Source organism: Phyllostomus discolor, chromosome 3, assembly GCF_004126475.2.
Source record: "Phyllostomus discolor isolate MPI-MPIP mPhyDis1 chromosome 3, mPhyDis1.pri.v3, whole genome shotgun sequence".
Classification (NCBI taxonomy): domain Eukaryota; kingdom Metazoa; phylum Chordata; class Mammalia; order Chiroptera; family Phyllostomidae; genus Phyllostomus; species Phyllostomus discolor.
This window is the reverse complement of record NC_040905.2, coordinates 204,906,386-204,921,964: the sequence shown is the minus strand read 5'-3', so window position 1 is coordinate 204,921,964 and position 15,579 is coordinate 204,906,386. Positions and strand designations below refer to the sequence as shown.

The following is a 15,579-nucleotide window of genomic DNA, read 5'->3' as shown; positions in this document are numbered from 1 at the left end:
AGATGTCTTAGTAGTTTCTCAATTTACCCAGAAGAAGAAATTGATAGTCAGGGGAGTTAAGTAAATTGCCTGAGGCCACCCATACTCTGATAGATACAGTTCAGAGTTGGGATCTGTCTTTCCCAAATACTCCTCTCTTATACCTACATGGTGCTGGATCTCACAAGTACTTGTGATCCTGTTTATTCTTAACTAAGTACAGCCTGAAGAGAACTGTGTGGTCCTTTACCAGATGGCAGTGAAGTTAGATTACTTGAGCACATAATACAAACCTGGGGTCACTCAGCTGAGTGGAAGTGATTTTCCGGAGAGACAGATAATGAAGAGATTGATATGTGGAGCAGCTAAGCTCATAACTGTGGGTATTTTCCTGGAGCTACAAAGGACACTATGCAGTTTCTTTTCTTGCCCCATCATCGTCACCAACACCAACAAAAAATACAGAAAGAGTACTAAATAGGAGGTGAGGAAAAGAAAGGAGATAATTTACAAATTTCCAAATCTGCAACCTGTCAGGTGTCAAGGGAGCCCTATTAGCCAATATCTTCCAACAACTCACAAAAACTAATAAATTCCCAACATCACTCAACTTCCCACCCCCACCCTCTGGAAACCACCCTTCTATTCTCTGCTTCTATGAATTTGACGGTTTTTGACTCCACATATAAATGAGATCATGCAGCATTTATCTCTTTTGAGTCTGACTTATTTCACTTAGCATAATGTACAGCATTTTAGGCATGCAGAATGAGTAGTTCCTGAGGTCCGATGTACAGCATGGCAACTACAGTTAACAATGCAGTGTTTTTCACTTTTATTTTCTATGAGGATGTATCTGAAATTAAGTCTTCTCATCACCCACAGAACAGTAAAATGAAAGGATATCTATGTGGAGGTGATAGGTAGATTCATTCACTTAATTGTGGTGATTATTTCACAATGTGTATGTATCAAAGCATCAGGTTGTACACTATAAATATATACAATGTTTATATGTCAATTTTACTTCAATAAACCTGTTTTTAAAATAACTAATAAATTCCCAGGAAATAAGAGAGAAAAGACGTCAATTCTACTAGCTATGAGTTTCTCACTATAATGGACAAGAGTCATGATCAATAATATCAAGTTAGATCTCATGATTTATACTAAAGAATTGCAAGGAAAAGAGAGAATACCTGTACCAGAATGTAATTTGACTTATCAATAACTTACCAAGCACTATTCCATGCAGGGCTGAAGACTGTGGGGCTCAAGTTTAGGGGGCTGGCTCTGGGAATAAATGTGTCTGTTATAGAGATGAGCAAATGTTGTTGAGACAAAACTGTTGCCTGTTGAGGAGTTTCTCCAGGGCCCCCTTCATGTCCCTGTTTCTTAGGCTATAAATGAAAGGGTTTAGCAGTGGAGTGACCACTGTGTACATCACAGAGCCAATTATGGTTTTTTTACTGGAGGTGCTGGATGAAGGGAAAAAATAGAGCCAAATAATTGTTCCATAATAAAGAGATACCACTGAGAGGTGGGAGCCACATGTGGACAAGGCTTTGCAGATGCTCTTGGTAGATGGAACCTTCAGGATGGTGGCCCCAATGTGGACATAAGAGATCAAGATGCATATTAGTGGAAGAGTAATGACAGCCACTCCTACTGTGAAAATGACCAGCTCATTGAGGGAAGTGTCTGAGCAGGACAGCTTGAGCAGCGCACCAAGGTCACAGAAGAAATGGGGAACAGTGTTGTTAGCACAGAAGGACAGCTGGGCCAGGAGAAGGGTGTGGGACAGGGCACTGGCACAGGACAGGATCCAGGACACAGCCACTAGTGAGGTACAGAGTGCCTCTCTCATGATGGTCATGTAGTGGAGGGGGTGACAGATGGCCACGTACCTGTCATATGCCATTGAAGTGAGAAGGAAGCTGTCCAGGTCTGTAAAAAATATGAAAAAATACATCTGTGCTATGCACTCTGCATAGGGAATGGATTGATCCTGAGTTTGCATGCTCATTAACATCTTAGGGACAGTGACAGATGAGAAAGAGATGTCAGTGAGGGCCAAGTGGCTGAGGAAGAAGTACATGGGCGTGTGCAGGTGGGAGTCCAGCCTGATGAGTAGGATGATGAGCAGGTTGCCCAGCAGTGTGGTCAGGTACATGCCCAGGAACAGGGTGAAGAACACGCCCTGGTGCTCTGGCCGGATGGGCAGCCCCAGGAGGAGGAACTCGGACACGCTGCTCTGGTTGTCCCTCCTCATGGACCTCCTCTGTCATCTGGGGATGAAAGGACAATGAGAAAAGTATAATCAATAAATGTTTGATCTGGGAGATGTCCTATATTAAGTGATATTGATTCAATTAAATATAAAATGCAAAGTTCTCTAGTGAAGAAACTCAGTGTCTTCAATGGAACTCAGGCAAATGTAACTGAGGTTGTAGGTGTTTCCTAGGCCCAAGGTTTGATGCTTTTGAGGAAGGTATGGAACTGTACTAGGGATTACAGGCAGGACATCATCGAGCAGGCAGCTGGCTGTACTCTTCCTTTTCCCAAGGCTCAGCGTTAAAGGTGTGGGAGTTGCTGGCCAGTGGTGATTGTGATATCCCTGTCTTTAGGAAGTAGTAATAAGAAGTGACTTCAGAAAGAGCACAGAGAAGTGATGAGCACCTGTGTACACCCACCCACACAGGCATGCACGCACCTGCTCCTGACAAAGGACCCAGTTCTGCTCTGAACGTTATGCTGAAGTCATCTAGCCTCCTGGAGTAGGGACTAGTCTTTCAACTTCTCAGCGGGACACCCAGGAACCGGTTTTCTGCATCTTAAACCTCTCACTGATATCAGAGGGAAACAGCACAAAAAGCCTGGGGTTCAGGCTTCTCAATTCACCAGCTTCAGAAATGTAGATGGGAAGACTCCTCTCTATCTACCAGGGAAAGGACCCAAGGGACAAAGCAACAGGTTCTTGGTAAGAGACCTGCATTAAACTCATCTTAATTGCTCAGTCTTCTTCTTACTCCCTCCAGGACAGATGCCCTAGGGCAGTGGTCCCTAAACTTTGATGTTCAGCATAATCACCTGGGAGCTTATTAAAGATGCTCTACCTCCAGAAATGCTCATTCATGAGATTAGGGCTCCAGGTAATTCTGAGGCAGATGGGTGGACTTTGAGGAAACACTGTCCTTAGAAAGAACATCAGGGTGGATGCCCTGCAAGTGTGACCCCAAAAGAAGATGTGGAAAGACCTCCTTCCTGCCCTTCCCTGCCAGATTTGTGTTTCTCCTGATTAGCTCATAACTTGGGGGTGTGAAGAGGGGGTTTTCTCCCCAGTGGATACTCCTTTTTGGTTCGCTGCTTATGAAATGAATTCTGCTTCATGATGGAAGTCCAAACAATGTAAAAATGAAAACAAAGAATGAAGTACTCAACCTTCCGTTATTATTTTTGTCCTTCTAAAATGGTTTTTATTCATAAATTTTTATTTACATAACTGGGATTTATTTAAACAGTACGTTATAGCTTTCTTTTTCTACAATAACTTATAATATTTGCATTTTTGTATGCAAATGTAGACATAGAATACATACGGTATCAATATACTTAAACATGTTAATTTTGGGGGAATGCAGACTGGTGCAGCCACTGTAGAAAACAGTATGGAATTTTCTCAGAAAACTAAAAATGGAACTGCCTTTTGACCCAGCAGTTCCACTGCTGGGATTATACCCTAAGAGCTCTGAAACACCAATCCAAAAGAACCTATGCACCCCAGTGTTCATAGCAGCACAATTTACTATAGCCAAGTGCTGGAAGCAACCTAAGTGCCCATCAGCAAAGGAGTGGATCAAAAAACCATGGTACATTTACACAATGGAATGCTATGCAGCCGAGAGAAAGAAGGAGCTTATACCCTTTGCAACAGCATGGATGGAACTGGAGAGTATTATGCTGAGTAAAATAAGCCAGGCAGTGAGGGACAAATACCATATGATCTCTCCTTTAACTGGAACATAATCAACAAAAGAAAAATAAAAAAAATATAACCAGAGTCATTGAAATTAAACAGTTTAACAGTAGCCAGAGGGGAGTGGGGAGAGGACGGTGGGGAGAAGGGTTTTCAGGAACTACTATAAATGACACATGGACAAAACCAAGGGGGAGGGTGGAAGCAAGGGAGGGAGGTTGGTTTGGAGGGGATGGGGGGAAGGGTGGGGAGAAAATACAGACAACTGTACTTGAACAACAATAAAATAAATTTAAAAATGTTAATTTTAGTCATTTTTATTGAATTAACAAAGCTTTACTGTGAAACTCTGTTAAAGATTACACTAAACCTGGAAGTCTTCTCTTTTGCTACTTGTCTGATCAAGGCTACTTCAGTGTCTCCAAAGACATCCTTTTTAATGGGCTCCATTGTCTTAGTTTTTCTGTGCCTGTGTCTTGTTCCTTTGCAGAGAAAGAACCTAACTTTGAAAATGCCCATGGAAATACGTGGAGAACACAAGTGCAAGTGGAACCCTGTGGAAAGACAGGCCACAAAGCAGATTGTTTTCATTTACTTGTAGCCTAAGTTTAAGTCTGTGGAATGAAATGAATAAGGCAAAGTTGCTATGTAATATTTGACACATTTCAAATATCAGACTCTTTCAAATGTTTTGATTTCCAAGTTCACACTTCAGACTAGAGTTTGGGCATCACCACAGCCTTAAATGTCATTCTACTTGCTTATTATGTCCTAGTAAGTCTTACATTTACGTGTAAAGTTGGGTAACCATATTGCATTTTCCATAGGGCAGACACAAAAAGGAGATGAAAAGACTGGGGTAAAAATCTGAGCCCCATAGTCACAACAATATGAGATTCAAAACAGATGCTGTTTTTTGGGCTGTGTCAAGAAGCATGGCAAGTGAAGTGAGGACTTCTAGACACAAATGACATCATCTAGTAGAATTGCTCAGTGCCTTGTCAAGAACTCCAGTGTCCCTTTGTGGGTATACAGTTACTCTGAAATCAAGTAATGCTCTAAAACAAATGTACGTTTTATTGTGTATCATGTGTGAGATAATTATTAGTTAAAATATTAAAGTATGTTTTTGAGTGACATTAGCCACATTACAAGTCATACTGAAATCCCACAAAGCTTCATGAAAACAGAAAAGCCACCAATGGATATAAGATGTGATTTTTTTCAAAACTTCAGCTTCTTTTGCCTTGAACATACAGTCTGGTGAGATGATACAAAGCATAATATGTTGTATCTCATATTATCTCTATTACATATGAAAGACAAAAGAAAAACTGGTAGTTTAGGAAAGAACTTCTGATATTAGAGATCGACTAAAGAAATTTATTTCAGTCAGAATCAATCTGAAAATGTCAACATGAACCACAGATTTACTACTAAAATAATGTAAGCATTCCCTTGTTTTACTCTGTCCAATACCAGATGTCATGTAAGGTGTTACGAATGTGCATCTTAGAACCTCCACAATTTAACTCTTTCCACCAGGGCCCTTCAAGTCGCAGTTCACAGAGCCACAGCATCAGCATCATGTGGGGGCATCATATGTGCATATTTGGGGGCCCCACTGGAGGACTGGGATTTGTGGTGGTAGATTCAGGGAACCTCTGTTTTAACAAGCCCTCCAGGAATTCCTGTGCACACGAAAACCTGAGAAGCTTTGCTTTCATTCATCATTTGGTAAGGCAGGATGCCCATGAAGGGTACAGTCAGGGCTGGGACTAGAGTGGCATTTGTCGGAAAGTAGTGACGTGTTCCCAGACTGTACACTATAATGTCGTTGTACATGGTGGGGCAAAAGTGGGTTCACAGTTGTGAGTACACAAGACAGAATTTATTCTTGTGTTACTATTTACTAATTGTATTGTTTTCCACACTAACAACTGTAAACGTACTATTGCTCCATCCTTTGTACTTACAAAGGATGACAGCACGAAACATGCTTTCACTAATGATGGTGTGGGGGCCTAAGCAATGTCAGCCACACAGTGTTGGCAGAGGGGACCTGGCCGGTCTTGGTGTCCTACAGGGATCATCTTCACAGTTGTAACATTCTATATCATGGGAGAGAGTAATACGTTTCCTCTTATTTAAGTGGCAATTAATTTGGATTCTTTGATTTCTATAGACCCAAAACAATGAAAAGAAAAATCTATTTAGTCTGTATAAGATTGTGTAGTGAAATAATATGGCTAATTTTTAATGTTCTGAGTGTGTTAAAGCCTAAGATTATAGTCCCAAAATATAAGAGTTTTCAAACATCTTCTGAAATAAGGGACAACGAAACTGTTTATTATTGTATTATTTATGCCCACAAATGCAGAAATAAGAAAAATAATTTAGCATTTGCTAATCAAAAGTTATTCATAAAGGAGAGCACCGTTAACAAGAGAATGAAGTTCTGGTCAACAGATTTACCGAGTATATCCAACATATGTTCAGTTGTCTTAGGGTTTATGTCTCAGGAGACCTTAAAATTTTCACACATATTCAAATGGAAAATCAAGTACGTGAGATCAACAAAGATGAGGTTATGATTGAAATAAACATTGCAGATATTGCTGACAGGAAAATGTTACTTTACTGACAAGTTTCCCAAAAGCCTGTTTCATGTCCCTATTCCTAAGGCTATAGATAAAGGGGTTCAGCATGGGTGTGACCACTGTGTACATGAGGGCCACAATGATGTCCTTGTCAATGAAATTGCTTAATGTTGGGAAAAGGTACTGTCCGAATATTGCTCCATAATACAAAGACACCACAGACAGGTGGGACCCACATGTGGACAGTGCTTTATAGACCCCCTTGGCTGAAGGAACCTTCAGGATGGTGGCCCCAATGTAGCCATAAGATACCAGGATACATATAAATGGCAGGGTAATGACCACCACCCCTACGGTGAACATGACCAACTCATTGAGAAAGGTGTCTGAGCAGGAGAGCTTGAGCAGGGCACCAAGGTCACAGAAGAAATGGGGAACAGTATTAGCAGCACAGAAGGATAGCTGGGCCAGGAGAAGGGTATGGGACAGGGCACTGGCACAGGACAGAATCCAGGACACGGCCACTAGTAAGGCACACAGCTCTTCCTTCATGATGATGGAGTAGTGCAGAGGGTGACAGATGGCAACATATCGGTCATATGCCATTGATGTAATAAGGAAGCTGTCCAGGTCAGTAAAAAATATGAAAAAATACATCTGTGAAATACAGCCTGCATAGGGGATAGATTTGTACTTAGTGCGCATGTCCATGAGCATCTTAGGGACAGTGACAGATGAGAAGGAGATGTCAGTGAGGGCCAGGTGGCTGAGGAAGAAGTACATGGGCGTGTGCAGGCGGGAGTCCAGCCTGATGAGCAGGATGATGAGCAGGTTTCCCAGCACTGTGGTCAGGTACATGCCCAGGAACAGGGCGAAGAACACACCCTGGTGCTCTGGCAGGATGGGCAGCCCCAGGAGGAGGAACTCGGACACGCTGCTCTGGTTGTCCCTCTTCATGGCCCTCCTCTGTCTGCTGGGGATGAAGAATGGTTGAAACTATTAAGAATTCTGTAGTAATTATTCTTAGTTGTCATATGAAAAATATGCATGTTTGATTTCTGAAACTGGGAAACTTGTTTCTCATATGTTCCTTATATGTTGTCAATAAGGGAATTAGAAAAACTGTCAGTGAGGTATGTTAGTGTGAGGTAGCTTTTCTTGGTTCACTGACCAAATAGAATGTGTGCATCTGTGGCACTGAGGACTAGACTACAGAATATGACACTTCAGCCATGTTATTGCACCAAGGATGCCCTGTGGGGAGTACACTGAACCATCAACCATGGCATAGAGACCTTTAGAAAATTAGACTTCTGTACCCATTGTTAAATTTCAGATGAGAGGCAAATTTTTTAATGAAAAGATGCTAAGAATAATACTATATTATTTTTTAAAAACCTCATTTATATACATACATTTTTACTTATTTTTACTCAGTAAAGATCTCTAAGAAACTCTGGGTTATGTTCATTCATTCTCCCAACTGCAGTGAGGAAGGGAGTTTGAAAGTGTGAGGTCTTCCTTAAACTCGTGGCGTAATCACTTCAATGGTTTTGGAATGCTTAAATTACAGGTGGTCCAGATCTGGTTTCCTATGTCAGAATCCAAAGCAAGTGGAAATTCTTTCTGAAAGACTCTGCCTCCCTGTATCTGTCTTTAAGTCTTGGGTCACTTTTCTTTTTTTTCACCTCTTTCTCTCTTCCTGTCTGTGCCTTCACTTTATTTTTTTATCTCTCATTTTCTCCTTCCTTCTACTCACTCTGTCTCTGTATCTTCATTCTCCTGTTACTCAGTGTCTCTTCCCCTTTCTCTTTTCTCTCTCCCTGTCTTTTTCACTCTCTTCCCTCTTCCATGCCCAAATCAGCTTTCTAATGTTTCCTCTTCTATACCCATATATAAACTCACATATTACTGAGAAGAAAATGTCCATTCCATTCATAATACTGACCTTACCTGTATCGGTGATCCATGTTTGGTGGGTGTGTCTGGAGATTGTCTTTAGGAGATCTTAATATCAGCTTCCAAGGTCTTAGGCAGTCGAGGCATCAAAAAGAAAAGCTACAAGGCTCCGACTCTCTCACTGCTGTCTACCAGTCTCAGAGCCATGAAATGAAGAGTATAACTAGCCAAGGAGAGAACCCTGGGGGGTAAGGGAGCAGAACTTCTACTTTTCTGTTAAAGAGATCCATCAAGTTGGAGGATTAATTGTCCAATTTCACTCTTGATTCTTTAGAAGACATGTCCTGTGGGAGGGATGTTTGTGCTGGGAACCTTAGGGAATGGGCCCATAGACAAAGGCTCTCCAGACACCCTCAGTCCCTCTTCAGTCCCAAGCTCTGCTTTCCCAGCCTGAAGCATGCTCTGGCATAGGTTAAACTCCAGGGAGGTTAACAAAGGAAGGAATGGCTCTAACCAGGACCAAACAGAAAGCCAAATGACTGAACGTCCTCTGAGAGTTTAGGTAGAACCATATCCCACTCAAAGGGATCTCATTGGGCACCTATCCACCAGTAACCTAAAGGAAATGATTTTGTGTTTTTTTTTCTCTCTAATGATCATTATTAAATGCATAATGTAAAGATAGGGTAATCACCTTTTTTGGAGGTTTAGGCTTTATTGTTTTCTTGACAAATTAAGTTTCTGTTGCATCAAACAAAAATAATTTTCAAGGAAGGAAGAAAAGAAGGATAAATGAAGGAAGGGAGGAGGGAGGGAAGAAAGAAAGAAGGACGAAAAATAAGCAAAAAATAGCCCACAAAGCAAGCAAAGTTGCAAATAGGAAAACAGTTGACACACACAATCCATAACAATTGACTCAAAATTGAAAAGCTTTTTATTCTTTAAAATTGACCTTTTAAAGAAAATGATAATTTATTGTCAGTGATTTTTGGCATGAGATACATAAGATAAAGAAAGAAGTATTTATAGCCCTGGTCAGTACCTCAGTTGGTGAGCATGTTATTCCCGTTATGCCAAGGTTGTGCATTCGACCCCCAGCAGGGTGGTACATACAAGAATCAACCAATGAATGCATCAATAAGTGAAACAACAAACGGAAGCTTTTACTACATGTGCATTCTCTTCCTTCCTTCCTCTCTCTTTCTCTAAAATCAATAAATTAAAAAAATTAAGTATTTATAGCTTGAGATAATTCTCTTTTGGTGTTTATTTTTTCCTTTTTGATGTTGGAGTTTAAGGGGTGGTAGATACAGCAAAGCTTCTATCCTCGCAACTCCTTTCTATCTGTGATGCCTGTACTTGTGCCACAAGCATGTATGTCAGAGCAGAGGACTTGGGAGACTCTGCCAGCTCAGAAATGTTGAAGTCCAACAGCATTCTAGGCAAAAGCCAGAGATAAAAATCCCTAGGATATTGGTCAGGAGCAGTTTAGCAATGGGCCACAGTGGGCCATGAGCTAGATTGGCTATGGATGCTCTATTCCCTGAGAAGAACACCCCAGACACTTGGCTCCCTGGAGAGGAAAACCCCGTGGTGGGGCTAGTTAGGTAGGTCAAACGGAAAAAGAGACTTTGATACAGGATTTAGGGAGCTATGTAAGCAAGCAGTACAGACAAGGGCAGATTGCAAGGCACAGACCAAAGTGTGTGTGGTATGTTTGGACAAAGTGGATAACGAGTCAGGATGGCGACACCTTGGATTAAGGGCTGACATGCTTAATGTCAGAGGAAAGACCTGTCGCAGGCCGCGTGGCATAGACACAGAAGAGCTTACAATGGGATAGATGAGAGGCAGGATCCTAACCAGAAAGCGAAGGACAAGTTGTTGCTCCTTTCAGAGCATTTTGTAGGCCTCTTCTGATTTTGGAGACATAGTACACATCTCACCTAGAATACTGATCTGCCCAGTTTGCCAAATGACTTGATAGACTGCCAGTTTTAAGTAGGGCTTTGCAGCTGGTTCAGACTATGTACAAGGGACCTACTAATTGGATCATCTAAATTGGCAGAACCCATGGTGCTGGAAATATCCATGGTGTATAATGGCACCACATGGAGCCTCTGACAGACTCTATTGGAAGAGTTACAGTGCAGTGCTTAGCTGGATTCAGGAGCTGCTGGCAAGCTTCTGGGTGTAGAGGAGACTGAGTGCCCAACCATGGGACATCAAGTGACTGGAGCAAATTATTGCCAAGCACAAGAAGTCCTCAGGTCGGGTAGACCCGCTGCAAATGTGGCATTAAGCATTAGTAGATAGAGCCAAAATAAATTTCTGAATCAACTAGCCTAGACCCTCATGTCATCTGCCTGTGTTGCATTGGTGTCTGTGCCTCAGTTCACACCTGTGGCCACTATCTGCAAGAACCTGTAGCCAGACATGGGAGGATCAGGATAGCGCAGGAAGCAAATTCCCCACTCATCACTGTTTATCTTGCCATTCTAGTGCATTCTGGCTAGAACTTCAATGACCAGTATTTTTATTTCTTTGAGGACTTTCTCTGGCCAGTGGGGCTCAATTTGCCTATACATTCAGCCAGCGAGAAGTGCCAGAAACACCCTTCCCCCTCTACAACCACCCCCAGCAGTCCTCTGTTAAATACAAAGAGGAGATGCTCATAAATGTTTCAGCTCCATCACCCAAGAGTGGACGGATTTGAGGCGAGTGGAATTCTAGTGGTGTTAGCTTAGGCTGCCTGGGTGATCCTTTTGTTGATAATGTCCTTTACTTACAGCCTTACTTTCCTTATTATATTTTCCCACTTTCTCCTTGCTGTTTCTTTCAATCCCCTGAATAAACTACTTGTCCTTAATTCTTGTTTCACAATTGGCTTGTAGAGAAATGTAAGCTAGTCAATCTTTCTATCATGTAATAATCATTATCTATTATTAGTTGTTTGTTAGGAAAAAACATTCCTAGCTTCACTATGATTCAGTAACCATCTTTAAGTGAATCCCTATGTGCCCAATTCTAAGAGATAAAAATTTAAGGATACATGAAACAAAAATCTTGCTTTCTTTTTTCCTGCATATACTTAGGCTGAGGCCCCGTTCAACAGTTGGATATTAACAAATGCTAACGGCAATAAGCATTTGCTGCAGTTATTTTGAGGAGAGGGACTGTTCTCTGAGGCACCAGGAACTTGTGCTTGAAAGGTTTCTGCCTTGATGCAAGTAGATGGGGGTGGGCATAAGAACAATTAGACCCAGCAATGGTGCCTACTAGGGGCAGCTGGCGTCCTCTTCAAGTTTGTCAGTCTTCGGGCATTTTTCATTCTGGACCACTCTCTTTCCCAAGAGATTTAGTGGCAGTTCAAAAGACTACTAATCTTTTTATTACCTATGAAAAAAGTGCATGGTTATATACATGTTTTGGTGGAAAAACAATTTTTAAATAAATGCTTCTATTCCCAACAACATACCACTTCTGTTAGCATGTTGTAGCAATCCTTCCAGATTTAAAAGTAATGATAATCTGTAGTTTGCAAATGGTTGTAAACATGCCTCTATACAATTTTCTATTATGTTCTCTCAAAAATTATAAGCTTTTCATAAACACGATTTTAATGATTATTTAATATTTCATTGTATGTACTGTGGTTGCCTTAACCTTTCCCTTATTGATGGAAACTAGGCTATATCTAATTACTATAAATTACGCTATAATTAGACATCTTTCTTCATAAAGCTTTTTCAGTACTGGGCAAAAAGTGGAAACTGTCATATGTCAAAGCTTACGACACTAACTACCAAACTCGAATTACTCCTATTTTGCACAGATTTTGGCACCCAGATCAGTTTACTTTTCCCCTACAAATCAACTTGGGCACCATCAGCATTTGCATTAATGAACCATTTAATATCGTGACATAGTTATTCTTCGATCTCATCTTCAATGACCTTGACTTCCATTGCACTTCTGCTCTCTCATCCCATGGTCATATTATGAAGACCAGAACTGCTTTACCTATAAAATATTACATTTAAACACTCCATTTTTGCTTTTTCCCCTGTTGTACCCGTTGTACAGAATCTTCAGCCTTATAAATCTATTCAGTCTCTGATCCTGTCCATTTACCCCCACACTTGTTTTGTCTTCACTATGACCCCTCCAGGATGGAGTTCATGGCTTATCACTTTCTTACCAGTTTGTCTGAGTCTTTACCACATGGCCTTTCACCCCACCCATGTAGCAAAGCTTCAGTGTCGGGTCATTTCAATTAGCCACCTTTTGCACTCCCTTACTTTTACATTTCTCCCCCTATCCATTGTAATCTGGATTCTATTCCCACGGCTTCCTGAGATTACTACTGGTTACATCACACAGAAATCCTCTTTACTAAATCTAGTGGGTGTTTTTTTCTTTAAAACTTAAACATCTCTTTGCTTTGTTTCCATGGTCCCACATTTTCATATTTTTCTTCCATGTCTCTGATTGTTCTTTGATGTCTTTTTTTGGATACTCTTTCTCTGCCATTTCTTTAATTATCAATGCTCTCAATGGTCTGTCCTCAGCCCTCTTCTCTTTCCCTTCCCTCCTCTCTCCACTTCATTCTTGTCCTCTTTTCTTAACTTGTCTTCTTTCTTTTTAGGAAGTCTCATTCTTTCCTGTGTTGGTGGTCTATGAATTTCCATCTCTATCCAAAATATATCTACCTACTTCCTAAATTTTTTTTATGAATGATCCATTGGTCTTTCATGCGCAGTGTGTTAAAAACTTTTCAGATCTCTTTCTCCTTTTATGTTCCCTAACAGTAAATAGCACAACCATGCACTCAGCTATCCAAGCCATACATTTAAAGAGAGCTTTTTTTAGGTCCTTTTTCCCCCCTCATTTTCTATAGTCTGATCCAAATTAGGTCACATCAGAATTACCTAGCACATCTTTTAGATTCTGACTCTGAAGTAAACTTAGATACATATAGTTCTCTCCAACTCCATTATCTCTCTCACATATTCTTAATCTCTGACCTAAATGGCTGTGACCACTTCCTAACTAGTGTCCTTGCTTCTGGTCTTGCATTCATCCCTCCATCCTTGCCTTCCCAATATTCCCTCCATCCATTGCAAACACATGCTTATCATCCATTCTTCACCTGTAGCAATAGTTTTTAACACGACACTATCACTATTGTGATCAAATCCCTCTTTGGCTCTCCCTTGCCTTTTGGATAAAGTACAGGTTGTACTTTATCCAAAGTGGCTTCCAAGGTTCTGCGTGATTCATACCTGCTAATTTCTCTGACTTCACCCTGAACCTCTTCCCTTGTTGAAGTGAGCATTTTTGCCATTTTAATTTTCCTGATAATAGTTTTCCAAATGTATCATCTTTTGTCTCTTCTAGGCCTTTTTCCATTCCTTTCTCTTTTCCCCTTCCAAGCATTCCTTCCCTACACTGTCCATGTCACCTTTTACTTGTTTTGGTTGTCTTGTGAGTCTGCTTATGTATAACATCTTATAACCCTACCTGCTTGACCCCTTAAGTTTGGGTTTGAGGCCTCCTCTGTGCTCCCATAGCACTCAGCACTTATTACTCCACTTCATTCTTGTCCTCTTTTCTTTACAGAAATTACAGATTTCATTATAGCATTTGACCCACACTGTTTTGTCTGTCCTGCTCATCAGATTGGGCCCTTTCAGAGACCAAAAAAAAAAAAAACAACAAAAACACACAAAAAAACCCTGTGTTTTCAAATACATACTCACAGTTCTCACAAAATTCTTCCTACATAGTAGGCACACATTATTTTTATGCATAAATGAATTATTGAAAAATAATGAATAAAATGCTGTCTCCTCCCCTTGACTCTGTAACTCTGTATTTGCCAGTCTTAATGCAGTAGGTTTCAGAAGGCTTCTCACACTCATTGTTAAAGAATACATTTTGAAACCTGAGGATGTGCCAGCTATTGTTATGTATCATAAGTGTCAAAAAATATCCCTGCATGCATTCAGGTGTTTCTGTAGGAAGAAAAATATCTTCTGAGAGACAGAGACCCAGCCATTCTTTAATAAGTGTTTTTCTCCCAGGGATCAGTAGCAACTCTCCTCCCAGTTCCAGACTGAAGTTGAGAAGGAAGAAGTCCATGTGCTACAGAAACCACTGTTACCAGGGAGGCTCCATGGTGCAGTGGAACTAGGCTTTAGGTTTGAAGTTAACATGTTTGGGTTTAAATCCTCATTTGGCCATTTTCTTTTGAGCCACTCTCAAATGCAGTCACATGGAGAGAATGCTATCTACCACAAGAATTATTGTGAGGGTTAAATGAGGTCATAGAAGTGAACTTTTTTTTGTAAATAAACAAATCTGAAAACATGAAAGTTCCCATTTATATTCCCAAAGGAGCTGACTATCTTTAGTCTCTAACTAAAGCACATCTCCACGGGGATCAGTTAAGGGAAATACAATAATTACTCCAAAATTGTCCCTCACCAGAAATTTGTGGCCTTTGTCTCGTGGGTTCCCAGCCTGGCTGATACCAATGGGTGCCTTTGTCATTGCCTGGATGTCATTTAAAAGAGCAAGCACACCTCCTCCTCACGTCAAGGTTGAGTCTGCGACTTTTCTTTCTTTCTCAGCTCTAAGCCTTGTAGGGAAACAATGAAATATTAGTTTCTATCTTGGAGCTCATGGTATTTGAATTTATCACTGCTGATCTAGGTGAGGGTAGTATTTGTAGGCTGCACTCAGCAGTGTGTGTGTGTGTTTATGATTTGTGCAAGGTACTTTATACAATTTTGTTGTGCCATCTTGAATAACTTAGGTGGATATAATAATTATAATTCCTTGGAGTTTGTACTTTCCTCTCTAGGAAAATGTTCTCTTTCACAGTTTTGCAGACTATCTGGCTTGCATCCAAGCTATGAGCACAACCTTTCAGGTTAAAAAAAAAGTCTGTATTTTTTCTCACAAATAACCATAAATATGCCTGTATATTATTTTCTACTATGTTCTTTTAAATATTATAAGATTTTCATGAACTCATTTTATTGACTATGATATTATTTCCAATGTATGCATATAATAGTTGCCTTAACCTTTCCCTTATTGGTTAAAACTAGGCAGTTC

At 40.6% G+C, this 15,579-nt stretch overlaps 1 protein-coding gene across 2 annotated transcripts; it reads right to left on the bottom strand.

The window, feature by feature from the left end:
• Positions 1–1,046: 1,046 nt before the first annotated feature.
• On the bottom strand, positions 1,047–7,530 carry LOC114512740 (olfactory receptor 1J4-like). Of its 2 annotated transcripts, none has more exons than XM_028531813.2 (2): positions 7,024–7,530; positions 1,047–2,260 (listed from the first exon to the last, which is right to left on the bottom strand). In XM_028531813.2, exons 1-2 carry the CDS (start codon positions 7,510–7,512, stop codon positions 1,292–1,294), a joined length of 1,458 nt encoding a protein of 485 aa, XP_028387614.1. In that variant the 5' UTR covers positions 7,513–7,530; the 3' UTR covers positions 1,047–1,291. The 2 variants fall into 2 exon arrangements, with proteins under 2 accessions (XP_028387614.1, XP_035878071.1); XM_036022178.1 differs by lacking the exon at positions 7,024–7,530 and adding an exon at positions 2,693–3,601 and having other exon boundaries at positions 1,047–2,267.
• Between the last annotated feature and the right edge of the window lie 8,049 nt (positions 7,531–15,579).

Excerpts from the sequence above, each read along its gene's own strand:
- LOC114512740 (XM_028531813.2), bottom strand. The coding sequence starts at position 7,512 with ATGAAGAGGGACAACCAGAGCAGCGTGTCCGAGTTCCTCCTCCTGGGG. Across the intron at positions 2,261-7,023 it reads TGTCCCATACCCTTCTCCTG|AGGAGGTCCATGAGGAGGGA; the intron begins GCCCAGCTATCC and ends CCCAGATGACAG.